We start from the raw sequence: 24,490 nt of genomic DNA, 5'->3' as shown, positions 1-24,490 counted from the left end.
GACTAATAATATTGGACGTGGGGTGGTCCAGAGGCGCTGCACCACGGTTCGGTGGCCAAATAGGTTGAGTCGCTATTTTTCTATACTATAATGATATCAAGCATCCTCCTTTGAAAGCAACCACTCTGCCCTTCTAATTCAATCAGCATGACAGAGTGATATCAGCTCCCCTTTCCTTGTTAATACTTCCTCCTGAGCATACAAAATGATCAATGAAATTATGTTAGCAGGTCATTTCTTGACTGGGCTGAAATGCAGTGGAAATTATGTCTTTGCGATTAAGTTAATTTTCATGGAATGAATTTTCAATTAATTGTATTTCATCCGACTACTCTTTATAGCAACCTAGAATTAATTAAAATTCCATTTTCAACCATAAAAACTGAAGCAAATTTTGTAAATATGCAAAATGTGTGTCAGTCTCAAAACATTTGGCCACAACTGTTTGTGAACACATTAGGTGGACATTCTGAGAGTGAAAAGAACGCCAGGGAATGCCTTAAACTATGTGGTCACACTAGATGCAGAATAATAGAAGCCATAAATCCAATTTGAAGACCCAGAAGTTAAATGGGGCAGACTCATCAGTCAGTTTATGCAGACGTGTGCACAAGTACTTTGTTGCTGAAACGCTGCTTCCTGGTAATACGGTCTGTATCGGATTGTGGTTCTGGATGTTGTGGTTTGCTGACAAAGCTTTTCCACATTTCGACCATGCTAACCCTCCTTTCTGAGCTAATGCTGGTGCCCCAGCTGCATTGTTGACTTCCTCCTTCTCCTCCGCCTCATGCTTCCACTTTAGCTCCCACGGTCAGCTGGGAACGCTGTCCGTAGTGCATCTACCAGTGTGCGCTTGTATTCTCACATCTTCCGATCACGCTCCAGTGATGGAAGTAAGGATGGCATGTTGTCCATGAAACTGAGATCCAGCAGGGTGGCTACCCAGTAATTAGCACTGGCAAAAGTCAGGCCAACTCTGCAGTCGTTGCACAGGCACTGCAGCATGTACCCGCTAATGTGTGCAGGCTGCCCAGAGGCAACAATAAGGTTTCCTCTATGAGAGGTGTATTGTGAGCATCCTCTGTATGCCCCCAGCCATGTTCCATTGAGACTATGAGCTGATTTGGATGCCCCTCTGCTGTGAATGTGGTTCCTCATCATCATCATCCTCCTCATCCTCCAAAACTGTGCCCTGGCTGGACAGTTGTGTACCTGGCCACTGTTAGTGCAGGAACCCACCCTCCGAGCCACGGGTGGCCGACTAGCCTGATAACCGTGGGAATGATCCCTGCTCCTCCTCTTCCTCCTGTGTGGTCACACTAGATGCAGAATAATAGTACTCGACACCCTAATTTGTGCTTGAGGCATATTTTGTATAGGTACAATAAAAAGTTTGTAGAAAGCGGTGATAATGCAACCTTAGTCACTAGTCTGTTGGTTACTGAGATTATGTTATCATTATCAATTTCTATATATATATATTTGCATAGACCAAAATGCCACAGTGTGAATTGCTTATGCGCAAGAACACCCAAGTACAAATTAGTGTGCGAGTTCTTTTCTTTTCTGTGAGGGTTGGGACCCTACTCCAACACCATTTCTTTTTAGTGATCACAAGAATGGCAAACACTATAAAACTATGATTAGATAACTTGGGAAACAATCCTTTATTGACTAGACAATATTTGTAAATGTTTCACCAGTTGTTATACTATCCTTTCTTACAGGCTTTTCTTACAAGAGTCTGGTTTGGAGAACTAAGTGTTGACAATAGCTTGTGGAGGGTGATAGCTTGTATGATTTTCTTCCCTCTCCTCTATACACGTCTATTAACGTTCAGGTAAGTCACATTTTATTTAAAGGCAACCTATTGCTAAGTTTATGCTACTCTACCTCAAGTTAGTATGACATTAATGACAGCACTGTGAACTAAGGATGAGTGAACCAGTTTGCAACAAACTGTTTTTTTTTTTTTGCAAACTTTTGGTCATTTTTTTTTACCCATCAAACAGAAATCCAACTTTTTTTTTGGGGGGGGGAGGGTGGAGATGGAATAAGAGCAAAACTGTACAACATGTGTTTTACTATCATTTAACAATTTAACATTTAAAATCTCAGTGAAAACACCTGAAATACTAGTCTGAACTCTGTCAGGGCACCTCCACATAGGTAATACATTTTATTTTAAGTTTTAAAAAACGTATAAAATACATGGGGTAGCAGACAAAAACATCAGTGAGTGTTATATTAAGGCCGAAATGTATTTCTATCTCTGCACAGTTCCAATTTTTGGGGGTTATTGAATTTATTAAAACAAGCATATAGTTGATTATGTGTCTTACGCAGGGGAGCACACAGCATTATCTGTGAGTCATAACCTGATATTAGGCCTCAATCCATTTCCATTTATTTATATCTCCAGGCATTTTTTATTCTTTTTTTTTTTTGGAGGGGGGGGGGGTTGTTGAACTTATTCAAACCAGCATGTACTGTAGGTGAATACTACATTAATGCATTATCTGTGAATGATAACATATTAGGCTTCAATCCATTTCCTTATGGATTACGTGATTGTGTCTTACAATACGCAGGGTAGTGCACAACATAATTTGTGAGTGATAACCTAATGTTAGCCTTAAGTCCATGTCTTTTAGTCTCCAGGCACTTCCACTGTTGGCTTGCTTTACGTTAATTTTAGTTTGTCAATTTGTGTTTTACACTGGAGAATTTATTTTTTTCATCTGAATATTTTAACAAGCAAAATACATAAGGCATAAATCTGTTAGTGGCCCAGATACTGCAGTATTTCCAAAGTCAACTGTCGGTAGTAGTGTCTTAAAGGGGTTGTCCAGGTTCAGAGCTGAACCTGGACATACGTCCATTTTCACCCAGGCAGCCCCCCTGACATGAGCATCGGAGCAGTTCATGCTCCGATGCTCTCCTTTGCCCTGCGCTAAATTGCACAGGGCAAAGGCCTTTTTCTGAGTTCCGGTGACGTACCGGGGCTCTCTATGGGGCTGACAGGAACCCCGGTGACGTCACCGGCACTGATGGGCGGGATTTTGCTCTGCCCTAGCCAGTAAAACTGCTAGGGCAGAGCTAAAGCCCGCCCCTCAGAGCCGGTGACGTCACCGAACACACCGCTGGGCGGAAGTTACCGCCCGGCAGTGTGTTATTGAAAACAAAAGAGCCCGTGCCCTGCGCGATCTAGCGCAGGGCACTGGAGCGCATCGGAGCATGAGATGTTCCGATGCTAGGCTCAGGGGGGCTGCCGGGGTGAAAATAAGGGTATGTCCGGGTTCAGCTCTGAACCCGGACAACCCCTTTAAGTCTGTTTTTGTAAAGGGAAGAATGTATTAGTGTACCTCCCTGTCTTTAATTTTCAGAAAGCAGATTTGCAGACTGTTCCATACTTTGTGTGACTGTGTATATTTAGGCCCAAAAATGTCAGGGCTACGGAAGAGTTTTAAATGAAAGACCCAGAGCCAGCATGTGGGTAGTGGCAGCACGAGCTATCTGGCCAAAATTAGTAGTAGTAGCAGTAGGCTGCAGTTATACCTGAATTCAGAAAGGCACAACATGATTGTTGAGGAGAAAGAGGATGAGATTGTGGATTGGATGGATTGGAGTCTGACACTGTGCCATGGAGACAGAAGTTACAGTGCTCCTCTTACTCCTCCTCTTTGCAGCCCCAAAGAAGGCTTTCAGTGGAGTCCTCTTAGTCTTCACTGCCCCTTCCTAGTGGGTTTCCTTCCCTTTCCTAAGAAGTGGCAAGAAAAAAACATGCCCTATGGCAGATGATCAAGAGGGTCTCCCTTGTTGACGACTTGTGTGAGAGCTGTTAGTTTGGGCAGCCCTGAGGAGAAGAATAGGGAGGAGGCTGGGGACTCCATGCACAGCTGTGTTGATGGGGGTGGTAATAGTGTCACCTGTAGCCACAGCATTGGAGGTTTGTGCAGCAGCAACAGCAGTCGGGTAAAAGGCAAAGCAGGGGAGGGGTCCCACTATGATATTTCACAGTCTGATCAAAGCTGCAAGGAGGGTGAGGACTCCAATGACTATTGTCTGCTGGACAGGACCTTAAAACCAGATCGGGGAGCTGAGGAGGAGACAGAGGCCCCATGCCTCCTAAAGAATAGCTAGGTCCACTTCTTCAAAATCTAGTGATGCCGCAGACACTTTTGGTGGGTTAGGCCCAAAACATGCCAGAGCTAAGCCGAGCTCTAATGCCACTAGCTCTGCACGAGTATCTACCATGTGACATTTTTATTTCTTGCTGCTGGAAGACAGAAGCATTGCCTGTGCAATCACAAAATCACAAAATAAGACGTGGGCAGGCAAACAAAAATGTAGGCACCACAGCTCTATTGAATCACATGAAGCAGCATCACTCCATCCTGTGAGCAAGCAACAGTGGCAGCCAGCTATAGCAAGAAGAGTTCCCTCCTTTTTCTGGTACCCCTTGTGGCAGCCAGGCCAAATCAACATTACTCCCCCCCCCCCTCTCAGACTCCTCCTCATCTGCTCCATTGTCAGACATCAATAACGGATTGCATGGCCAGGAAACAACTCTACACATCCATCAATCCACTGGTCCACAAGCTTAATTTACCCCTGGCCAAGTTGCTGGTACTCTCATGTGGTAGACAATGTGGGCTTCTTCCTACATATCTCACTGTTCAGCAAGGTTCACACCCTGGCAGACACCTGGAGCAGCTCTTATGGGCAGGGACAGTACATGGCTTTCATGAACCACTGGGTTAATGTTTTTTTGTGGATAGAATGGAGACAGCACCCCAGAAACGAGGCCATGTCTTTTTGACCCCCCACAATTGTGTTGGCCTGGCTCCCACACCAGGCAGTTATCCACATCCTCCGCCTCCTATGACATGGATGCTCACCTATCCACAACAGCAGCCCGGCACAGCATTGCTCGCACTACCCGTTCTTCCTATCACACGTGTCAAGTCAAACGTTGCCACACCGTGTTGGAACTGATTAGCCTGGGACAGAGTAGCCACACTGGGCAATGTGGTCAGTGACAATGAGCGCAATATCCTGGCCGCCCTACACCTGGGGGAAATAACACATCTTCCCTGCATTACGCACATCATCAACATAGTCATGCAATGCTTTCTAAATACAGTAAGTGCACTGACTTGTGGAAGGTGCTGGCAATTAGGGATGAGCAAATTAAAGCAGAATTTAATCTGAATTTCAGGAACAATTTGATTTGCACTGAAGACAAATTTCCTCATGCTTCGTGGTAAGTAGAGATGAGCAGTTTTTTCGAAAAGATTTGATTCAATACAAATTAATTTGTGGTGAATCGCATTAAAAAACTGCTATTTCCTGTCTGCAGAGGGCCTGTATACACTGCGTCTTATAGTAACACGCATAGGGAGTCTGCTGTGGTAGTGAAACAATACAGTGAGTCATTATGACACGCAGATGACAGGTATCACTCTTAGGCCCCTTTCACATGGGCGAGAATTCCGCGCAGGTGCGATGCGTGAGGTGAACGCATTGCACCTGCACTGAATCCGGACCCATTCATTTCAATGGGGCTGTGCACATGAGCAGTGATTCTCACGCATCACTTATGCGTTGCGTGAAAAATGCAGCTGTCACGAGGGTGTCAAGAGCCACGTCTGACTCCGTTATACCCGGGGTCAGGAAGTCGCAGCGGGTGGCTGCGCGCTCTATGTCTAAAGATCACAGTGTTTCTTAGTGTTTGTTTTCTGTGTTTGCCTTGCTATCCTTTTTGTCTCACTCAGGGATCCGTAGCTTCTCCTCCTCAGCTGTTTCTTGTCTGCCACTCCCAAACTCCTTATATTCTCCTCTCACACTTCTCTTGTTGCCAGTTATAGAGCTTCCTGCCTGGACATCTATGCTGACCCACTGGAGCTGAGAATCTGGTTGTTGTTCCAGAGTGCTACCCTCTGGATCCCTGTTGGGCTTTTGTTGTTTCCTGTTGTTGCCCTCCTGGGATTATATGTTTAGTTTGTATTGTCTGTCCTCCCCTTGGTGTTTTCCTTTAGAGCTAGTGGTGCGGACTAGTGTTCCCACCGCCCTGTTCACTATCTAGGGCTCATCCTAGGGAAAGCCAGGGTTTTAGGCACGTGATCGGCGTACGGGTGAGGAACCCGTCTAGGGACGACAGGGCAGCCAGGCGCCAGTCGCAAGGTGAGTCAGGGGTCACCACCTTCCCTCTCACTAGGGCAGGGCCTCCCTCTTTTCCTCCCTCCGTGTCACGTATGTGACAGTTACGCCGATCGTGATAGCAGCATACTCTATATTGTGCATTTTTCACGCAACGCAGGCCCCATAGAAGTGATTGGGGCTGTGTGAAAATCGCAAGCATCCGCAAGCAAGTGCGGATGCGGTGCAATTTTCACACATGGTTGTTAGGTGACGGTCGGGATGGTCACCCGATCTTTATTATTTTCCCTCATAACATGGTTATAAGGGAAAATATAGCATTCTTAATACAGAATGCTAAGTAAATTAGGGATGGAGGGGTTAAAAAAATATATAATTAGACTCACCTCTTCCACTTTTTCGCGCAGCCCGGATCATCTTGTTTCTTCTTCTTTGAGGACCTGGGAGGAAAAGGACCTTTGGTGACGTCACTACGCTCATCACATGGTCCATCACATGGTGCCGGACCATGTGATGAGTGCAGTGACGTCACCAAAGGTCCTTTTCCTCTCAGGTCCTCAAAGAAGAAGAAAGAAGATGAGCTGGGCTGCGCGAACGAGTGGATGAGGTGAGTGTAATTATTATTATTTTTTTAACCCCTCCATCCCTAATTTACTTAGCATTCTGTATTAAGAATGCTATTATTTTCCCTTATAACCATGTTATAAGGGGAAATAATAAAATCTACACAACACCAATATACACAACACAAAGCATTAAAACGCTTTGAACTTGCGCAGAAAAATTGTGCATTTTCCCACAACGCACCCGCATATTTTCCCGCAACGCACACGTGAACCCAGCCTTAGAATCACTTCACACTTCACTTATTTGGTCAATTACGGGACCAAAACTGACCAAATAACTCAAGTGTGAACTCAGCCATACATGTCAATGTTAGCGAAAAGTATAAAGAACCATACAGAGGCCCAAGATCCAACTATAGCGTGAAAGAGTGCACTCCTTTTACACCATCGTCAGCTGATTCCACATAGATGTCTACAAAACCTGTTCTATGAAATGCTTATACAAGTAGAGCCCACTGACAGAGTGGAGAGGGTGTCAGCAGTTAGTTTGTGTTGACATCACTGATTATTTTGCCATTCCTCTGATCCGTCAGAACAAAAAAAAAAAAAACGATCCTGTCTATTGAGCATCCGCCTTCACTCAGAATTTGGTCAGTAATACATCAGTATTGCTAAAGCCAAAACATGAGTGGATCCAAAACAGAGATGACACGTGAATGGAATCTTTGCATGTCTTCTGTGTTTTGTACCCACTCTTGCTTTTGGCTACCAAATCATAAGCCAATTCTGATGCAAAATAAGGACCATGTCATACAGGCCTTACAGCTGCTACATAGACAGGATCCGTTGTGCGTCTCATTTTTCCTTCCTTCTGACATATCAGAAGAAGGGTAAAATAAATGTTGATGTCAACCTGTCATGGACGTACCGAGACATACGGATTTCCTGGTGACATTGATTGGCAGGAGATCTGTGAGATTGATAATACAAGGTTTTATCTGACATTTTTTCCTTGTGGATCAATTGGTATCTGTGTTGTTTCTGGTAATGACCAAACCCCTTGCCTCCAGGTGTTGATTATGTGGTCTTTTAACCTTCCTTATTTATAGTTGCTTCTCCCACTATGCTGTGCGGTTTATAGCTTCGGTGCCTATGGATTGTTTGTGGTTGGATCTCGGTTTAGTTCCTGGTGCTTTCATAGCCTCTTTGAAGTTAAGTCTTTCCTTTCCCTTTTGCATTTTGTTTGGGTTCTGTGTGTTGTATTTCCCTATTGTTTGTATTAGGCCTGAAGTAGACTCCTGTTCGTCCTTTCTTTTGGAGGAACAGTTATAATTGCCCCTGCCATTAGTACCAGGGTCCTATAGGGCTAGATAGGACTGTAGGTATTCGTATGCATATGATCTCACCCACCTTTGGGGTCTGTTCATACTGGTAGACAGTCAGAATTTTGGTTAGGGTTTTCACTAGGAGATGTCCGTCCTCCATCCCTAGTTCTCAGGCCTGATTCCCTGTGCCCCTCTTCCCTCTATGCTCGGAGTGGTGTTTCCCTCCCACACCAAAGCGTGACACAACCAGGCCAAAAAGGCAAAATAGTGGCCCAGTCATGGAGTATGGAAGGTGGGAACAGAATAGGAAGTCCACAGAGTGGTCAAGTGACAGAGTGGTGAGGTAGCAGCAGCATGAGGAGACCAAAGAGTTGCCAAATGACAGAGTTGTGAGGTCGCAGCAGCATGAGGAGACCACAGAGTGGTCCAGTGACATAGTGTTGAGATGGCTTCAGCATGAGGAGACCATTGAGTGGCCCAGTGACAGAGTGAGGAGGTGGTGGCAGCAGCATGAGGAGACCACAGAGTGGCCTAATGACATAGTGGTGAGGTGGCAGCAGCATGTAGAGACTACAGAGTAGTGATGTGGCAGCAGCATGAGGAGACCACAGAGTGGTGATGTGGCAACAGCATGAGGAGACCACAGAGTGGTGAGGTGACAACAGCAGTAAGATACCACAGAATGGCCCAGTGACATAGTGGTGAGGTTGCAGAAGCATGAGGAGACCACAGAGTGGTGAGGTGACAACAGCAGTAAGATACCACAGAATGGCCCAGTGACATAGTGGTGAGGTTGCAGAAGCATGAGGAGACCACAGAGTGGCCCAATGACATAGCGGTGAGGTGGCAGCAGCATAATGAGACCACAAATTGGTAATGTGGCAGCAACATAAGGCCATCACAGAGTGGTGAGGTGGCAGCAACATGAGAAGACCACAGAGTGGTGAGGTGGCAGCAGCATGAGGAGATCACAGAGCAGTGAGGTGGCAACAGCATGAGGAGACCACAGAATAACCCAGAGACATAGTAGTGAGGTTGCAGAAGCATAAGGAAACCACAGAGTGGCCTAGTGACATAGTGGTGAGGTTACAGAAGCATAAGGAGACCACAGAGTGGCCCAGTGACATAGTGGTGAGGTTGCAGAAGCATAAGGAGACCACAGAGTGGCTCAGTGACATAGTGGTGAGGCAGCATCAGCATGTGGAGACCACAGAGTGGTGAGGTGGCAGCAGCATGAGGAAACCACAGAGTGGCCCAGTGACATGGTGGTGAGGTAGCAGCAGCATAAAGAGACCACAGAGTTGCCCAGTGACATAATGGTGAGGTGCAGGGCCGTCTTTACCAAAGGGCAGCTGCCCCGGGCCCAGTTGCTCCTGGGGGGCCCAAGGCAGCTGCCTCTTGAGCCCTGCTAGCCACTGCCCCAGGTGTCGGGCTGTCAGATACACGGGGGGTGCTGCCATGCCTGCCAGCACTGAGTCCAGGCATCGTACTGTGTTAGAGATGTGATCTAGGACCTTAGATGACATCATCACCATGTGACCAGTAACCTAGCAATATTACTGGTCACATGGCTATGAGGTCATCACAGGTCCTACCAGGAGTGTTGCAGAAGTTAACTGTGGAGCTTTTTTTGTGTGAAGATTACATCAGAAAAAGGAGACAGGGGCAGTTATGTTAATATACTGTAAACTACTGTATAGTCAGGGCCTGTATACTGTGGGTGCTGTATACTGTGTGTGTGGTGGGCTGTATACTGTGTGGTGGGCTGTATACTGTGTGGGGGCCTGTATACTGTGTGGGGGCCTGTATACTGTGTGGGGCCCTGTATACTGTGTGGGGGCCTGTAAAAAAAGCCCAATTTAGATCCTTGATGCAAACAGTGTTTTAAGACCAGACGTTTCAGTCATAACAGACCTTCATCAGTGGTCACATATTTTATCTGAAACAATACATGGTACGAGACATAAGTTGGCATGAAAAAAACTGAAAATACATATTATTTTATATAAAAAAAAGAAATAATTTATTGTATACATATATATATATATATATATATATATATATATATATATATATATATACAAACCGAATTCCCAAAAAGTTGGGACACTGTACAAATCGTGAATAAAAACTGAATGCAATGATATGGAGGTGCCAACTTCTAATATTTTATTCAGAATAGAACATAAATCATGGAACAAAAGTTTAAACTGAGAAAATGTACCATTTTAAGGGAAAAATATGTTGAATCAGAATTTCATGGTGTCAACAAATCCCCAAAAAGTTGGGACAAGGCAATTTTCACCACTGTGTGGCATCTCCCCTTCTTCTTACAACACTCAACAGACGTCTGGGGACCGAGGAGACCAGTTTCTCAAGTTTAGAAATAGCAATGCTCTCCCATTCTTGTCTAATACAGGCCTCTAACTGTTCAATTGTTTTGGGCCTTCTTTGTTGCACCTTCCTCTTTATGATGCACCAAATGTTCTCAATAGGTGAAAGATCTGGACTGCAGACTGGCCATTTCAGTACCCGGATCCTTCTCCTACGCAGCCATGATGTTGTGATTGATGCAGAATGTGGTCTGGCATTATCTTGTTGAAAAATGCAGGGTCTTCCCTGAAAGAGATGACGTCTGGATGGGAGCATATGTTGTTCTAGAACCTGAATATATTTTTCTGCATTGATGGTGCCTTTCCAGACATGCAAGCTGCCCATGCCACACGCACTCATCCAACCCCATACCATCAGAGATGCAGACTTCTGAACTGAGCGTTGATAACAACTTGGGTTGTCCTTGTCCTCTTTGGTCCGGACGACATGGCGTCCCAGATTTCCAAAAAGAACTTCGAATCGTGACTCGTCTGACCACAGAACAGTCTTCCATTTTGCCACACTCCGTTTTAAATGATCCCTGGCCCAGTGAAAACGCCTGAGCTTGTGGATATTGCTTAGAAATGGCTTCTTCTTTGCACTGTAGAGTTTCAGCTGGCAAAGGCGGATGGCACGGTGGATTGTGTTCACTGACAATGGTTTATGGAAGTATTCCTGAGCCCATTCTGTGATTTCCTTTACAGTAGCATTCCTGTTTGTGGTGCAGTGTCGTTTAAGGGCCCAGAGATCACGGGCATCCAGTATGGTTTTACAGCCTTAACCCTTACGCACAGAGATTGTTCCAGATTCTCGGAATCTTTGGATGATGTTATGCACAGTTGATGATGATAGATGCAAAGTCTTTGCAATTTTTCGCTGGGTAACACCTTTCTGATATTGCTCCACTATCTTTCTGCGCAACATTGTGGGAATTGGTGATCCTCTACCCATCTTGGCTTCTGAGAGACACTGCCACTCTGAGAAGCTCTTTTTATACCCAATCATGTTGCCAATTGACCTAATTAGTGTTAATTGGTCTTCCAGCTCTTCGTTATGCTCAAATTTACTTTTTCCAGCCTCTCATTGCTACTTGTCCCAACTTTTTGGGGATTTGTTGACACCGTGAAAATTTGAATCAACGTATTTTTCCTTTAAAATGATACATTTACTCGGATTAAACATTTGATCTGTCATCTACGTTCTATTACAAATAAAATATTGACATTTGCCATCTCCACATCATTGCATTCAGTTTTTATTCACAATTTGTTTAGTGTACCAACTTTTTTGGAATCCGGTTTGTGTGTATATATATATATATATATATATATATATATATATATATATATATATATATATATATATAGTAATCTATTATGTTGCTTAGTACATAGTTTGGTTGACACATAAAGGAACATACTGCAGACGTCTCAGGATGGAGAAGAATCAGGTCATACTACATACATGATAAATGATAAAGGAAGAAGATACATCAAGACAGTACAATGCAGGTTATGGTCTGATGGATGCAGGAACTCTGTAAATTGATACAGTGAGGTACGTATGAGTCATGGCAAAATTGTGTTGTTTCTTATATCTTAATTATCAATTACATTCATAGCCATATTCTGCATAGTAAAAAGTACGGGTATGAAGTAGCACTGGGATAGTACCCCTCATATAATATTGCGTCCCACATGGTATATATACAGATCTTGGCGGTTAGCCCGGTTGGGTATACAGAGAATAATGATATATACTGTTTCTTATTGTTTGCATCAACAACATAATATATGATGTGTAATGTGGCATAGAATATATGAATCATAGCACGCAGACACTATACGGTATATGCCTGGTGTAAATTATGTACATCATTGAAGCAATACTATATTAGGTATACATACAGTATATACTTTTCTATATTTCCCTCACTATATGTAGGTTGTAGTGACTGTGCCGTTCTCAGGATAAGCCGTTATAGTGACCATGCCTATCTAAGGATAAGCGGTGGTGCTCAGTATCATATAATAGCAATATATTCATATCAGACATAATAAATCAGGGTGGTGGATTCAGACTCCTAGAGGGAATAACTCCCTGAAGGGTGACACGGCCAGCTGTATATGAGTATGGTGGCAGGTAGCGCGGTGGCAGGTAGCGCTGTGTGCGGTATCTTGGTCCTCTATAACCTGAAAGGAAGACATGAGTACAGCTTATTACCTGTTCTGGTAGGGTCTGGACATCTGGGCTTGGATGCATGGCATCTCGTGTAGCCCGTCCCTGTCTTAAGTGTACGGCCTCCCTTGAAGTTCCGATCACATGACCGGAAGTTACGCGGCCGCTGGAACACTAATTTGCGTTCCACAGGGATGTCATGTGGTCAGGGAGGAAGTACTCTGCGTTCCACAGTCGGGATTGTATATTAGAGTATGAGTCTTGAACAATGTAAGAGCTCCTAGGCATACTAGCGGATTTATTATGTCTGATATGAACATAGTGGCACAAATATATGGATACAGGCATGCATATACACACATAATGCCTGCTATTATATGATACTGAGCACCACCGCTTATCCTTAGATAGGCATGGTCACTAGAGCGGCTTATCCTGAGAACGGCACAGTCACTACAACCTACATATAGTGAGGGAAATATACAAAAGTATATACGTATACCTAATATAGTATTGCTGCCTGAGGTGGCAGCAGCATGAGGAAACCACAGAGTGGCCCAGTGACATAGTGTTGAGGTGGCAGCAATTAAGATGTATTTTTTTTACTTTCAATAAACACCCCAAAAAAAGAAATATAACAATCAAAATTCACCACAGAATGGCTAATAGGATGTGCGTATCTTTCCTATTAATACACCCCGTAAATGGCTGTAGTACAATGTAACTTCACCGCTGAACGGCAATTATGACATATATTTTTTTGCTTTTTTTATTTAATACACCCCCAAAAAAATGTAAAACAATGTAAAAAATTAAAGCAGAAAGGTTAATAGGACCAGCGTATATATTTCCTATTAATACACCCCATAAATGGCTGTATCACACAGAACTTGCACCCAAATAACAAGCAAGGTTTGCTGGAATTACTGATGTGTCATATAGTACAAACAAACTAAAAGCAGCAGTATAACTGCAATTTGGATCCCCAATTAGTGCAGCAAGTTGTAATAGAATCACTCCTATTGCTCAGGCTGTACCATCTCCTATTGCACCCTTTTCTCCTTTTTTAATGTAGACAATGCCTCGCTATCCTTTCCCTACACCTTGAATAATCTTTCCTTGAACTTCTCAATCAATTTTTCAGCACAATAATGTCTTTCCTAGCACTGTCCCTAGCACCTGCTGACGTGTCTCCCTCCATGCTGCTGCCACCTCATCACTATGTCATTGTGCCACTCTGTGGACTTCTCATGCTGTTCCCACCCTCCCCACTTCATGACTGGGCCACTATTTTGCCTTTCGGCCTGGCTGACATCATTATTTGACCCTTCTTCTGATCTGTTAGAAGGAAAGAAAAATTGGATGCACAACGGATCCTGTCTGTGTAACAGCTGTAAGGCCTGTATGAAACGGTCCAGAATAAGCTTGTGATTTGGTAGCCAAAAACAGGAGAGGGTACAAAACACAGAAGAAATGCAAATATTTCATTCATGTGTCATCTCTGTTTTTGATCCACTCCAGTTTTTTTTTTGCTTTAGCAATACTGATGATTACTGACCAAATGCTGACCGAGGCGGATGCTTAACAGACGGGATCCTTATTTTAGGGGTTATTGTTCTGACGTATCAGAGGAAGGGCAAAATAATCAGTGACCTCAACACAAACTTACTGCTGACACCCTCTCCACTCTGTCGGGGGGCTCGACTTGTATACGCGTTTCATAGATCAGGTTCTATAGACATCTATGTGGAATCAGCTGACAATAGTGTAAAAGGAGTGCCCTCTTTCACGCTATAGTAGGATCTTGGGCCTCTGCACAGTTCTTTATACCTGGCGCTAACATTGACCAGTAAGACTGAGTTTACACTTGAGTTATTTGGTCAGTTTTGGCCCCATAACTACCCAAATAAGTGAAGTGTGAAGTCATTCTAAGAGCGACGCCTGTCATCTGCATGTAATACTGACTCACAGTATTATTTCACTACTAAAGCAGACTCCCTATGTGTGTTACTGCGAGGCACAGTGTTCTACACCACTATACAGGCTCTCTGCAGCCAGGAAATAGTTTTTTTTTTTAACGTGATTCGCCACAAATAAATTCAGATCGAATTGATGAGAAATTTGCTAATCTCTACTGTCAATGTCCAGGAGACTGTCCAAGCATTTCAGCTATTCTTACATGGTGAGAAACACGTTACTAAACTTGCAGTGACAGAACTGCCTGACGCTACATAAATTAATCCGTGATGGCAGTGGAAAGCTGTGAACAATTTTGTCATGCACCAGACCGCCTCAGCAGCATGGAGCATGTGCTGTTTTGAGGTCAGGCAGTGGTAGCTCATACAAGATGCCTGTTGGGCACTGAAGTCTTTTGGAAAGGCCACAATGTTCGTCAGCAGGGACACCTGCAACATGAACAATGTCACCCCCCTTATATTTAACTTAGAACTGATGCACCAGTATATGATGGTGGAAGTAGAACAGCTAATGTATCTTACTGTCCGCCCTGTAGTTGTTTAGGACTCACAAAGGGAATGTGCCATGGAAGAAGAGGAGGGTGAGGAGTTGCCACTGTAAACAGTGGAGGAGGTGGAGTAGCAAGAGGTTAATGATGAACATGGCTTTGGCCAGGATATTTAATTGTCTCAGCGGGGGCTGGAGCTGGAAAGAACTACAGCATGCTGGCAAGAATGGAGATGAATGCTGAATGAATTGATGTATGTTCGCTTGCTTACATAGTGACAGGCATAGCGTTGAAATCAAGCAGTCTGATAATTATTAAATGCCTATACTTTTAGACCCTTGCTATCAAAGCAAAACCTCACTTTTGTCAAAATGAACCACTGCTCCGGCTGAGGCGATGAATAGATCTGGCTTTGCTGATGGTGCCCCATCTTGCCCTTGTTGCTGCCTGGCTGCCTGTCTGCCATCCTGCCTCCGTCATGCCACTGCTGAGGCCTGCCTACACTCATCTTATGTATGGCTGCTGCTGCCTCCATCATGCTGCTGCCTGCCTACTAACGTGTACCATATGGCTGTACCATACTGCAGTTGAGTCCCAGTTACTTGAATCAGAATGAGCTATAATGGCAGATTTAGCCCATGGACAGTGGCATTAGTAGAGTGCTATGGGCCCCAGTGCAAACTTTGTATCGCCCCCCCCCATTTTTACAAAGTGGCGGCAGATTTTATTTACACTAAGGCCCCTGTCACACGGGTGAGATTTCCGCGCGGGTGCAATGCATGAGGTTTAATGATAGAAAACAGAGGGTGGTTATTAACGGTACACACTCAGATTGGGTCACTGTCACTAGTGGGGTACCTCGGGGGTCAGTATTTGGCCCTATTCTCTTCAATATATTTGTTAATGATCTTGTAGAAAGCTTGCATAGTAAAGTATGACACTAAACTGTGTAAAGTAATTAACACTGAAGAGGACAGTATACTACTACAGAGGGATCTGGATAGATTGGAGGCTTGGGCAGATAAGTGGCAGATGAGGTTTAACACTGACAAATGTAAAGTTATGCACATGGGAAGGAAAAATGCAAGTCACCCGTACATACTAATTGGTAACACACATACACTCGGTAACACTGACATGAAAAAGGATCTAGGAATTTTAATAAACGGCAAACTAAGCTGCAAAAACCAGTGTCAGGCAGCTGCTGCCAAGGCCAATAAGATAATGCGTTGCATCAGAAGGGGCATAGATGCCCGTGATAAGAACATAGTCCTACCACTTTACAAATCACTAGTCAAACCACACATGGAGTACTGTGTACAGTTCTGGGCTCCAGTGAACAAGGCAGACATAGCAGAGCTGGAGAAGGTCCAGAGAAGGGCAACTAAAGTAATAACTGAAATGGGGCAACTACAGTACCCTGAAAAATTATCAAAGTTAGGGCTATTCTCTTTAGAAAAAAGACGACTGAGGGGAGATCTAATTAATATGTATAAATATATCAGGGGTCAGTACAGAGATCTCTCCCATCATCTATTTAAGCCCAGGACTATGACGAGGGGACATCCTCTGCGTCTGGAAGAAAGAAGGTTTGTTCACAAACATAGAAAAGGATTCTTTACGGTAAGAGCAGTGAGACTATGGAACTCTCTGCCTGAGGAGGTGGTGATAACGAGTACAATAAAGGAATTCAAGAGGGGCTTAGATGTATTTCTGGAGTGTAATAATATTACAGGCTATAGCTACTAGAAAGGGGTCATTGATCCAGGGACTTATTCTGATTGCCTGAGTGGAGCTGGGAAGGAATTTTTTATTCCCCTTAAGTGGGGAAAATTGGCTTCTACCTCACAGGGATTTTTTTTTTGCCTTCCTCTGGATCAACTTGCAGGATGACAGGCCGAACTGGATGGACAAATGTCTTTTTTCGGCCTTATGTACTATGTTACTATGTTACCTAACCCAAACCCGAACTTCTGTGAAGAAGTCCGGGTTCGGATCTGGGTACCAAACATGGCGATTTTTCTCACGAGTGTGCAAAACGCATTACAATGTTTTGCACTTGAAAAATCGCACATTTTCCCGCAACGCACCCGCATCTTATCTGGGCCAAAAACATGACCCCCGTGTGAAAGAGGCCTAAGGGCTATTTCACACGACCGGATGTTGTGCGGGTAATCCGCTGCGTGAAAGAGATCCAAGCCCCATTCCAGAGAGCAGAGACATGGAGCATTAACATGAATGAAAATGCTCTTTGCCTCTCTGTGATCTTTTTACTACAAAATCACAGTGAGATAAAGTTGTCACCGTGATTTTGTAGTAAAAAGATCACAGAGAGACAAAGAGTATTATCATTCATGTTAATGCGCCGTGTCTCTGCTGTCCAGAACGGGGCTTTGCACTCTTTCATGCAGCGGATTACCCGCACAGGATCCGCTCGTGTGAAAGAGCCCTAAGCCCAATGCATGGCTACAATCAACCAGTCATAATAAAATCTGGTACTACCTCATCAAGGATGTCGCTGGTGTCGGCGTAATGTCCACTGGATCCAGAACAAGGTCCTTGTGGTCATAGAGAAAAAAAGAATAATCACATAAGGAAGGGATGGTGACTGCACCTGTGAAATCACCAGCAGGGGGTGCTGTGCTGGCCTGTAAGACTGAGCCATGCCAATGTATAGCAGGGTAATCTAGGACATTTCCCCTAAGTGCTACCACACAGTACTAATGCCCACCTTGAAGCCCAGATATTTGCCCTCTCACAGTAGTTATGCCAGATATGTGCCCCTTCACAGAAGCTATGCCCACATATGTGCTCCCTCACAGTATTTATTCCAGATTAGGCTGCCCTGTAAAATACTGTCCACATAGTCGGACAGATTAGAGGTAAGTGATCCGATATCAGAGATAATTGGTCTTCCTGGGGGGTTCGTTAGTGACTTATGTATTTTGGGTAAAAAATAGAAACGTGCTGTGGATGGATGTGGTGTTTTGAGGAAGATTCTTTCTTTTGTACTAATGATACCTGACCGAAAGCCATCGTCCACTAGAGATGTCAGTTTTTTCTTATAGTTATTGGTAGGGCCAGATGATAAAATTTGGTAATATTATTTGTTGGAGAGAATTCGTAGTGATTCCGCTAAGTAGTAGGATGAGTCCATGACAACGATTCCCCCTCCTTTATCAGCACTTTTAATGATGATATTTGTATTATATTCGTGAGGGTTTTAGAGCTCTAGAATGGTCTAGGCTCAGATAACTTTTCCCGGGAAGGCTAGGTAGGATTGAGAAGCGGTCTTTGAAATCTGACAGTACTAAATTAAAAAAGCTCTCTATATGGGGGTCTTTGCTTTCGAGGGGATAAAAGCCTGATTTGATTTTAACATTTGACAGGACTGGTGTCGGCTGTGGGGGGGCAGCCGTAGCCTTTAAGGAATCGTGTGATAGGTAAGTATTTGACGTATTTAGCTCATTTTCACCCAAATCAGATACATCGGTGGAGTAATCTTTTGAGATGTAAGTGTCTGTATTGGTATTCTCGGGTTGAAAAACGGGTAGGGGGACGGGTAGGGTAACGGATGAAACACTGCTGTCTGGTCTCTGGGTTAGGTTTTTTATGGTAAAATGTCGGAGAAGGGTGAGTTTTCTGGCAAACTGGTTTAGGTCTACAAACAATTCAAATAGGTCCGGTTGGTTCGTGGGGCAGAAGGAGAGACCTTTACTGAGTAATTCAATTTCTTTTCTCCCTAAGGTATATTTGGAAAGGTTAAAAATTCCCATTTTTCTTTCTAGTTCAATAGGATTTTGAATGGTTTCCGTAGATGTTATGTTAGTTAAGTTGGTTGTTTCTGTTTTAGTTTTTTGCATTTTTTGTTTAGTAGAGCGTTGTTTTCCACTTCCCCTACATCCTCTAGATCTATGTTAGGCCTTTTCTTTTTTATACTGGACAATGGGGTGTAAAAGTGGGTTATCTTTAAAGACTGTAATGTGGTTGGTGTACTTAACTGGGGGAAATCGGCTAAACGCAGGAGGGGACTTAGTGCTAAAAAACTGGTGAGTACTTGTCTGGATGGAGGGTCCTCTGTGTAGGGTAGGCGAAACCTGCTCTAAAAAAGAGTTCTCAGTCAAGTTGGTGGGTAGGGCAAGGAAATCATCCGGACTGGGTGGGGAAACTGGGTAAGTCGAGATGTTGAACAGGTTGATTAAAGTAGGGTCTCAATCCAGGAACTTGAGGGAGCTATTAAATTATGTTCAGCTAATTCCACTCCTGGTTCAGATGGACTCCCATATGAATTTTATAGTAAATATAGGGATTGCATTCTCCTGAGACTGTTGGAGGTCTTTTCTGAATCAATGGAGGATGGGAAGCTCCCAGACTCAATGATGGAGGCTGTAATAATATTAATTCCAAAAAAAGGCAAGGACCCTTTAGATTTAGAATCTTATAGACCAATCTCACTGCTTAATGCAGATGTAAAGCTCCTTGCGAGGGTCCTGGCTACAAGGCTTTCTAGGGTTATTTCTTCTATTGTTCATCCGGACCAGAGTGGCTTTGTCCAAAACAAGGGTACACATCATAATTTACATCGGCTTTTCTCTAATATTCAGGCCCCTGGGGGGACCACTCGCTCCATCCTGTCGCTGGATGAGTCCAAGGCATTTGACAGGGTGGAGTGGTGCTTCCTCTGGAAGGTTCTGGCAAGGATGGGCTTTGGGGAAAAGTTTATACGTACTCTTAAGTTATTGTATAGATCTCCAAGGGCAAAATTGAGTCTTAATGGAATTTTGAGTAGTAGTATTGATTTAAGAAGAGGCACACGGCAGGGCTGCCCACTGTCTCCCCTATTATTCGATATTTATATTGAACCCCTCGCGATGGCCATTAGACAGGATGATCAGGTTAAAGGATTTGGTACGCTAGGAGTACAAGATCGGATCTCCTTATATGCGGATGATGTTTTGTTTTTTATAGACTATACGGAAATCACTCTTCCTAGGATTATCCAAATGGTTAAAGCATTTGGCGAGGTGTCTGGTCTTCTTATAAACTGGACCAAGACCAGCTTGATGCCAATAGATCCCCTGCCACAGAAAAAGGTTCTCGGGACACAGTTGGATATTGTTGACACCTTTCAATACCTGGGTTTGACTATATCACCTCGGGTTGAAAATTTCGTACAACTTAATTTGATTCCCATAGTGGTAAGGACTAGAGCTAAAATAGGGATCTGGCTGAGACTGCCCCTATCCAGAGCCGATCGAGTTTCACTAGTTAAAATGGTGATATTACCACAATTTCTTTATGTCCTCAGGAATACACCTATTTGGATACAAGACAAATATTTTAAACTTATTGAAAAAATAATCAATGATTTAATATGGGGAAGAAAGCGAGTTCGAATAAAGCTGGAATATCTGTATAAATCTGTGGAGTGCGGGGGTTTAAATCTCCCTTACTTTAAAGGGTATTTTATTGCAGCCCAGTTATTGAGATGCTATGAATCAGAGAATAGTGCATTGTTGGGGAAATTGGTAACTAGCTATGCCCACAATAATATTTTTACCTTGTTGGAATCTGGTCTATTAAAGAGTTACGAGTGGGGCTATAGAGAGACCATAAAATTACTCCTGAAAGTATGGGCTACAACTAGAACATGGTTGAAGATCAAGGGTTCACTGACATTCACGCCTCTTTGGCACAATCTGTATTTACAAAGGCTAGATGATATTGCAGCTGATACATTTTGGCAAAAGAATAAAATTTTGTATATTTCACAGATAGTTAAAGATAGAGAAATTAAACCATTTATAGAGATGACACATAGTATAACAAACCTTTCTTGGTTTAGGTATTTTCAATTGCGTTCAGTCCTATCCAGTTTGGATGATAAATTGGTGCTAGATATAGATAATTCATCTTTTTTGAATGATTGGGTAGGGGGTACACTGTCTAGAATAAAAATTTCAAATATATATAAGTTATTACTTAAGGCACGGTTTAGTGACACACAGTCACCAGGACAAAAAGCGTGGGAGGTGGATTGTCTGAATTTACAAGTAGAAGGATGGGAGAATATTTTTGGAAATTTAGTTTCACTATCCCAGAATTTCAACCACGTTCTAATACAATTTTTTATTTGCCATAGATTATATATTACTCCTTTATGGATGAATAAATGTGGATTAAGAGACAAGTCCAATTGCCCCAAATGCGATACTGTAGGAGCAGATTTTCTTCATATGATATGGACTTGTCCAGAACTCACAAACTTCTGGAATACTATAAATAATTGTATTAGGTATAAACTAAAAATACGAATCCCTTTTGAACCACAAGTATTCGTGCTTAATGATCTCTCTAAATTAAATAGTCATAAGTATCAAAAGATCCTTCTGGGCAGGATATTGATGTTGGCTAGAGTGTTGGTCAGTCGAACCTGGTTTGCTCGATATACTCCAGATATAATCACATGGATGAATTTAATTGCTAAGGTAAAAAATTACGAGAAAATTATGTACAAACAGAGGGGGGCTGAGGAGAAGTGGATTAAGATATGGGGTGGTTGGAGAGTTTGATCAGTTGTGTTCAATTTTCTTAATGATAGAGGACTTATTTTGACGCACCACAGGTAGGGGGGGGAGGGGAGGGTTTCTTTAGGGAATCGGGGTTGGGGGAAATTGTATTCTTTGTTTTCTATCTGTAATGTTTTGATATACTAACAATAAAGATAATTAAATAAAAAAAAAAAAAAAAAAAAAGTAGGGCCGGATTGGGAAGTGGATGGTGGCGAGGTGATGCTCGGGGGGTTATCACATTTTTTCACAAGACGTTGGTTGGTAGAGTTGGTAGTTGGAACATCCATTAATGACGGTAACGTGGTTTTATTAGGGAACTGTTCGTGGGCATCTGGGTCTGGTTTGGGGGGATTCTCACAGGTCGACCTGGAAGGCAAGGATTTGCTAGTGGCTAGGAGTGTTTTTGAGTTGACAAGATCTGAAGGTGTAGTATGTCTATGTCCCTTTTGTTTTTCATTTCTATGGAAATTTATCATATTATTTAGATTTTTTGTTTCGGAACATTCATTGATGGTCCTACGTGGATTAAACTTTTGACGAACATCTGTTGTTTTTGGTTTGGTGGTACTTTCGTTCGAATGAGCTTTCGGGCGTGAATTGATCTTACTATTGTATATGGTCCTGGAGGTGATAGGGCCTACAGGGCTACTGGAAAAAAATGATGTCTGGTAGTGGGTGGGATTGTTTTTATACTTATTATCATCCTTACTGACGTTGTTACGATGGGTATGAGGAGGATAGTGGGTGGGTGTTCTTTTCCTTTCCCAGGCCCTCATCCTATTTTCTTTGAGGTCTGCTACATCTCTCAAAAGTTTTTTACATTTATTCAGGACCTCGTGTATTCAAAAATTCTTAACATTGTTCGTTTTTGAGGTAGTAGAGCTGATGGGGAGGATTGATGTGGTTTGTTGTGGCATGCGTGTAGGAGGTGTTTTAGTTTAGTGGCTAACGCTGTACAGATATGTTTACGTTTACTGATCAGAATCCTCATGAATTTAACTGAACAGCAGTCACTGATGTCCAGCCAATTTTTATAGAAAATGTTGTCATCAAGAAAGGTCGGTTTGAGGGATAGTCTTAGGCCACGTGGTAGAACCCTGAGGTGGAGATAGATGTTAGGACATAGACGTCTATTTCATTATGGATGAAGTCTTTAATTAGTCCTGGTATATTTACATCCGTATCCGCCGGTGTCTTCTCGGTATGTTCGATTCTTGTATCTAGCCAGGTCCCATTGGGGGTGGTTTTTAGTTTATCAGCAAAGTCAGCGGGTAGCTGGTTGGTAACTTTGAGTTTAATCCTTTTTATTAGATGTGGTAGATCATCAGTAAGGTAGGTCCATCCTGAGGCAGCCTCTTCACCTCCATTCGGCAGTGCGTTTCCTCTTTGCCGATCCATATGGAGCAGAAGTGGTGGAGAAAGAGAAAAAAGAAGGAGCTTATCCTAAAGCTACAAGGGACTGTGCTTAGTCCCTGAAGAGAAGGATAGAGAAAAGGCGCCAACAGGACCGTACGATGGAGGGATTAGAAAAAAGGCAACGGTAGGATGGGGAGGCAGCTCTGGTGTAGAAACAGAACTAGACACCACAGAGAAATCAAGATAAATCAGCGATAGGTAGGGAACGGGGGGTAGTCACCTACCCCAAGTGTCACACCGGTCACTGTGAAAAAAAGATGCAGTTGAGCGCCAAATTCCCAAATGACAAGGTATAAGTAAGTGGTGGTATTAGATAATTGTTATCGCTATCAAAAAATCACCAAAATCAGGTGCTGTGGACTGATAGGTAGCACACAGTGGTGGGTAGGTAAAAGGTACAGGAATAAGGTGACGCTAATAGTAGTATTAGGTCACATCTTAAAATCCTGAAACTCAATAACATATAAATACATAAAACTAAGTTAATTCTTCAGGATTGTTAAAAACAAGAACTGCCGGGTGAGTGCGCTCCCCCTCCCCTTCCTTGCCTCTGTGCTCCCCCTGCTTCCTGAGCCAGGTCATGTTTGAAGAGTGCTCTGAAGTGGCCCAGCAATCTCACTGTACTTCATGCCGGGTCCGGTCAGAGCACTCCTATTACATGTGAGTGCAGCGGGCTCCCTCCCCCGCCGGGCCCGGTCGCGGTCGCACCTCCCCTGAAAGATTATCAAAATTAGGGTTATTAGAAAAAAGATGACTGAGGGGAGATCTAATAATTATGTATCTATGTATACATCTGAGGTCAGTACAGAGAGCTTTCCCAGCATCTATTTATTCCCAGGACTGTGACGAGGGGACATCCTCTGCATCTGGAGGAAAGAAGGTTTGTACACAAACATAGAAGAAAATTCTTTATGGTAAGATCATTGAGACTATGGAACTCTCTGCCTGAAGAGGTGGTGATAGTGAGTTCACTAAAAGAGTTCAAGAGGGGTCTGGATGTATTTCTGGAGTTTAATAATATTGCAGACTATAGCTACTAGACATGGGTCATTGATCCAGGGAGTTATTCTAATTGCCTGATTGGAGTCGGGAAGGCATTGTTACCCTAAAGTGGGAAAAATTGGCTTCTAGCTCACAGTTTTTTTTTTTAGGTTTTTTTTGTGTGCCTTCCTTTGGATCAACTTCCAAGATAATAGGCTGAACTAGATGGACAGATGTCTTTTTTTCAGCCTTATAAACTATGTTACTATGTAACGTGAAATGTACCAAATTGCAGGAAATATGTTGTGCAAATTATGCCAGAATTCAATGCAGCCACAATAGAAAGATGTGGGCCACTGTGTTCTTCATAGGGTTTGTCTATGATCAGAAAAAAGATATGTTTTTTTATTCCAAGGGCAGGGGCATATTGATAGCGGTCGCAGTGAGTGCGAC

General features: G+C 43.3%; 1 protein-coding gene across 1 annotated transcript in view; it reads left to right on the top strand.

Moving 5' to 3' along the window:
• TRPM2 (transient receptor potential cation channel subfamily M member 2) overlaps positions 1 to 24,490 on the top strand; it is a 1,289,439-nt gene that overhangs the window by 399,698 nt on the left and 865,251 nt on the right. The window contains exon 15 of the mRNA XM_044304068.1: positions 1,728 to 1,840. Coding sequence (XP_044160003.1) covers positions 1,728 to 1,840 — 113 coding nt within the window. The remainder of the gene's footprint in view (positions 1 to 1,727; positions 1,841 to 24,490) is intronic.

This window comes from Bufo gargarizans, chromosome 8 (genome assembly GCF_014858855.1).
Source record: "Bufo gargarizans isolate SCDJY-AF-19 chromosome 8, ASM1485885v1, whole genome shotgun sequence".
Taxonomy (NCBI): domain Eukaryota; kingdom Metazoa; phylum Chordata; class Amphibia; order Anura; family Bufonidae; genus Bufo; species Bufo gargarizans.
Note: the sequence above shows the minus strand (reverse complement) of the source record. Positions and strands in the feature narration are given on the sequence as shown.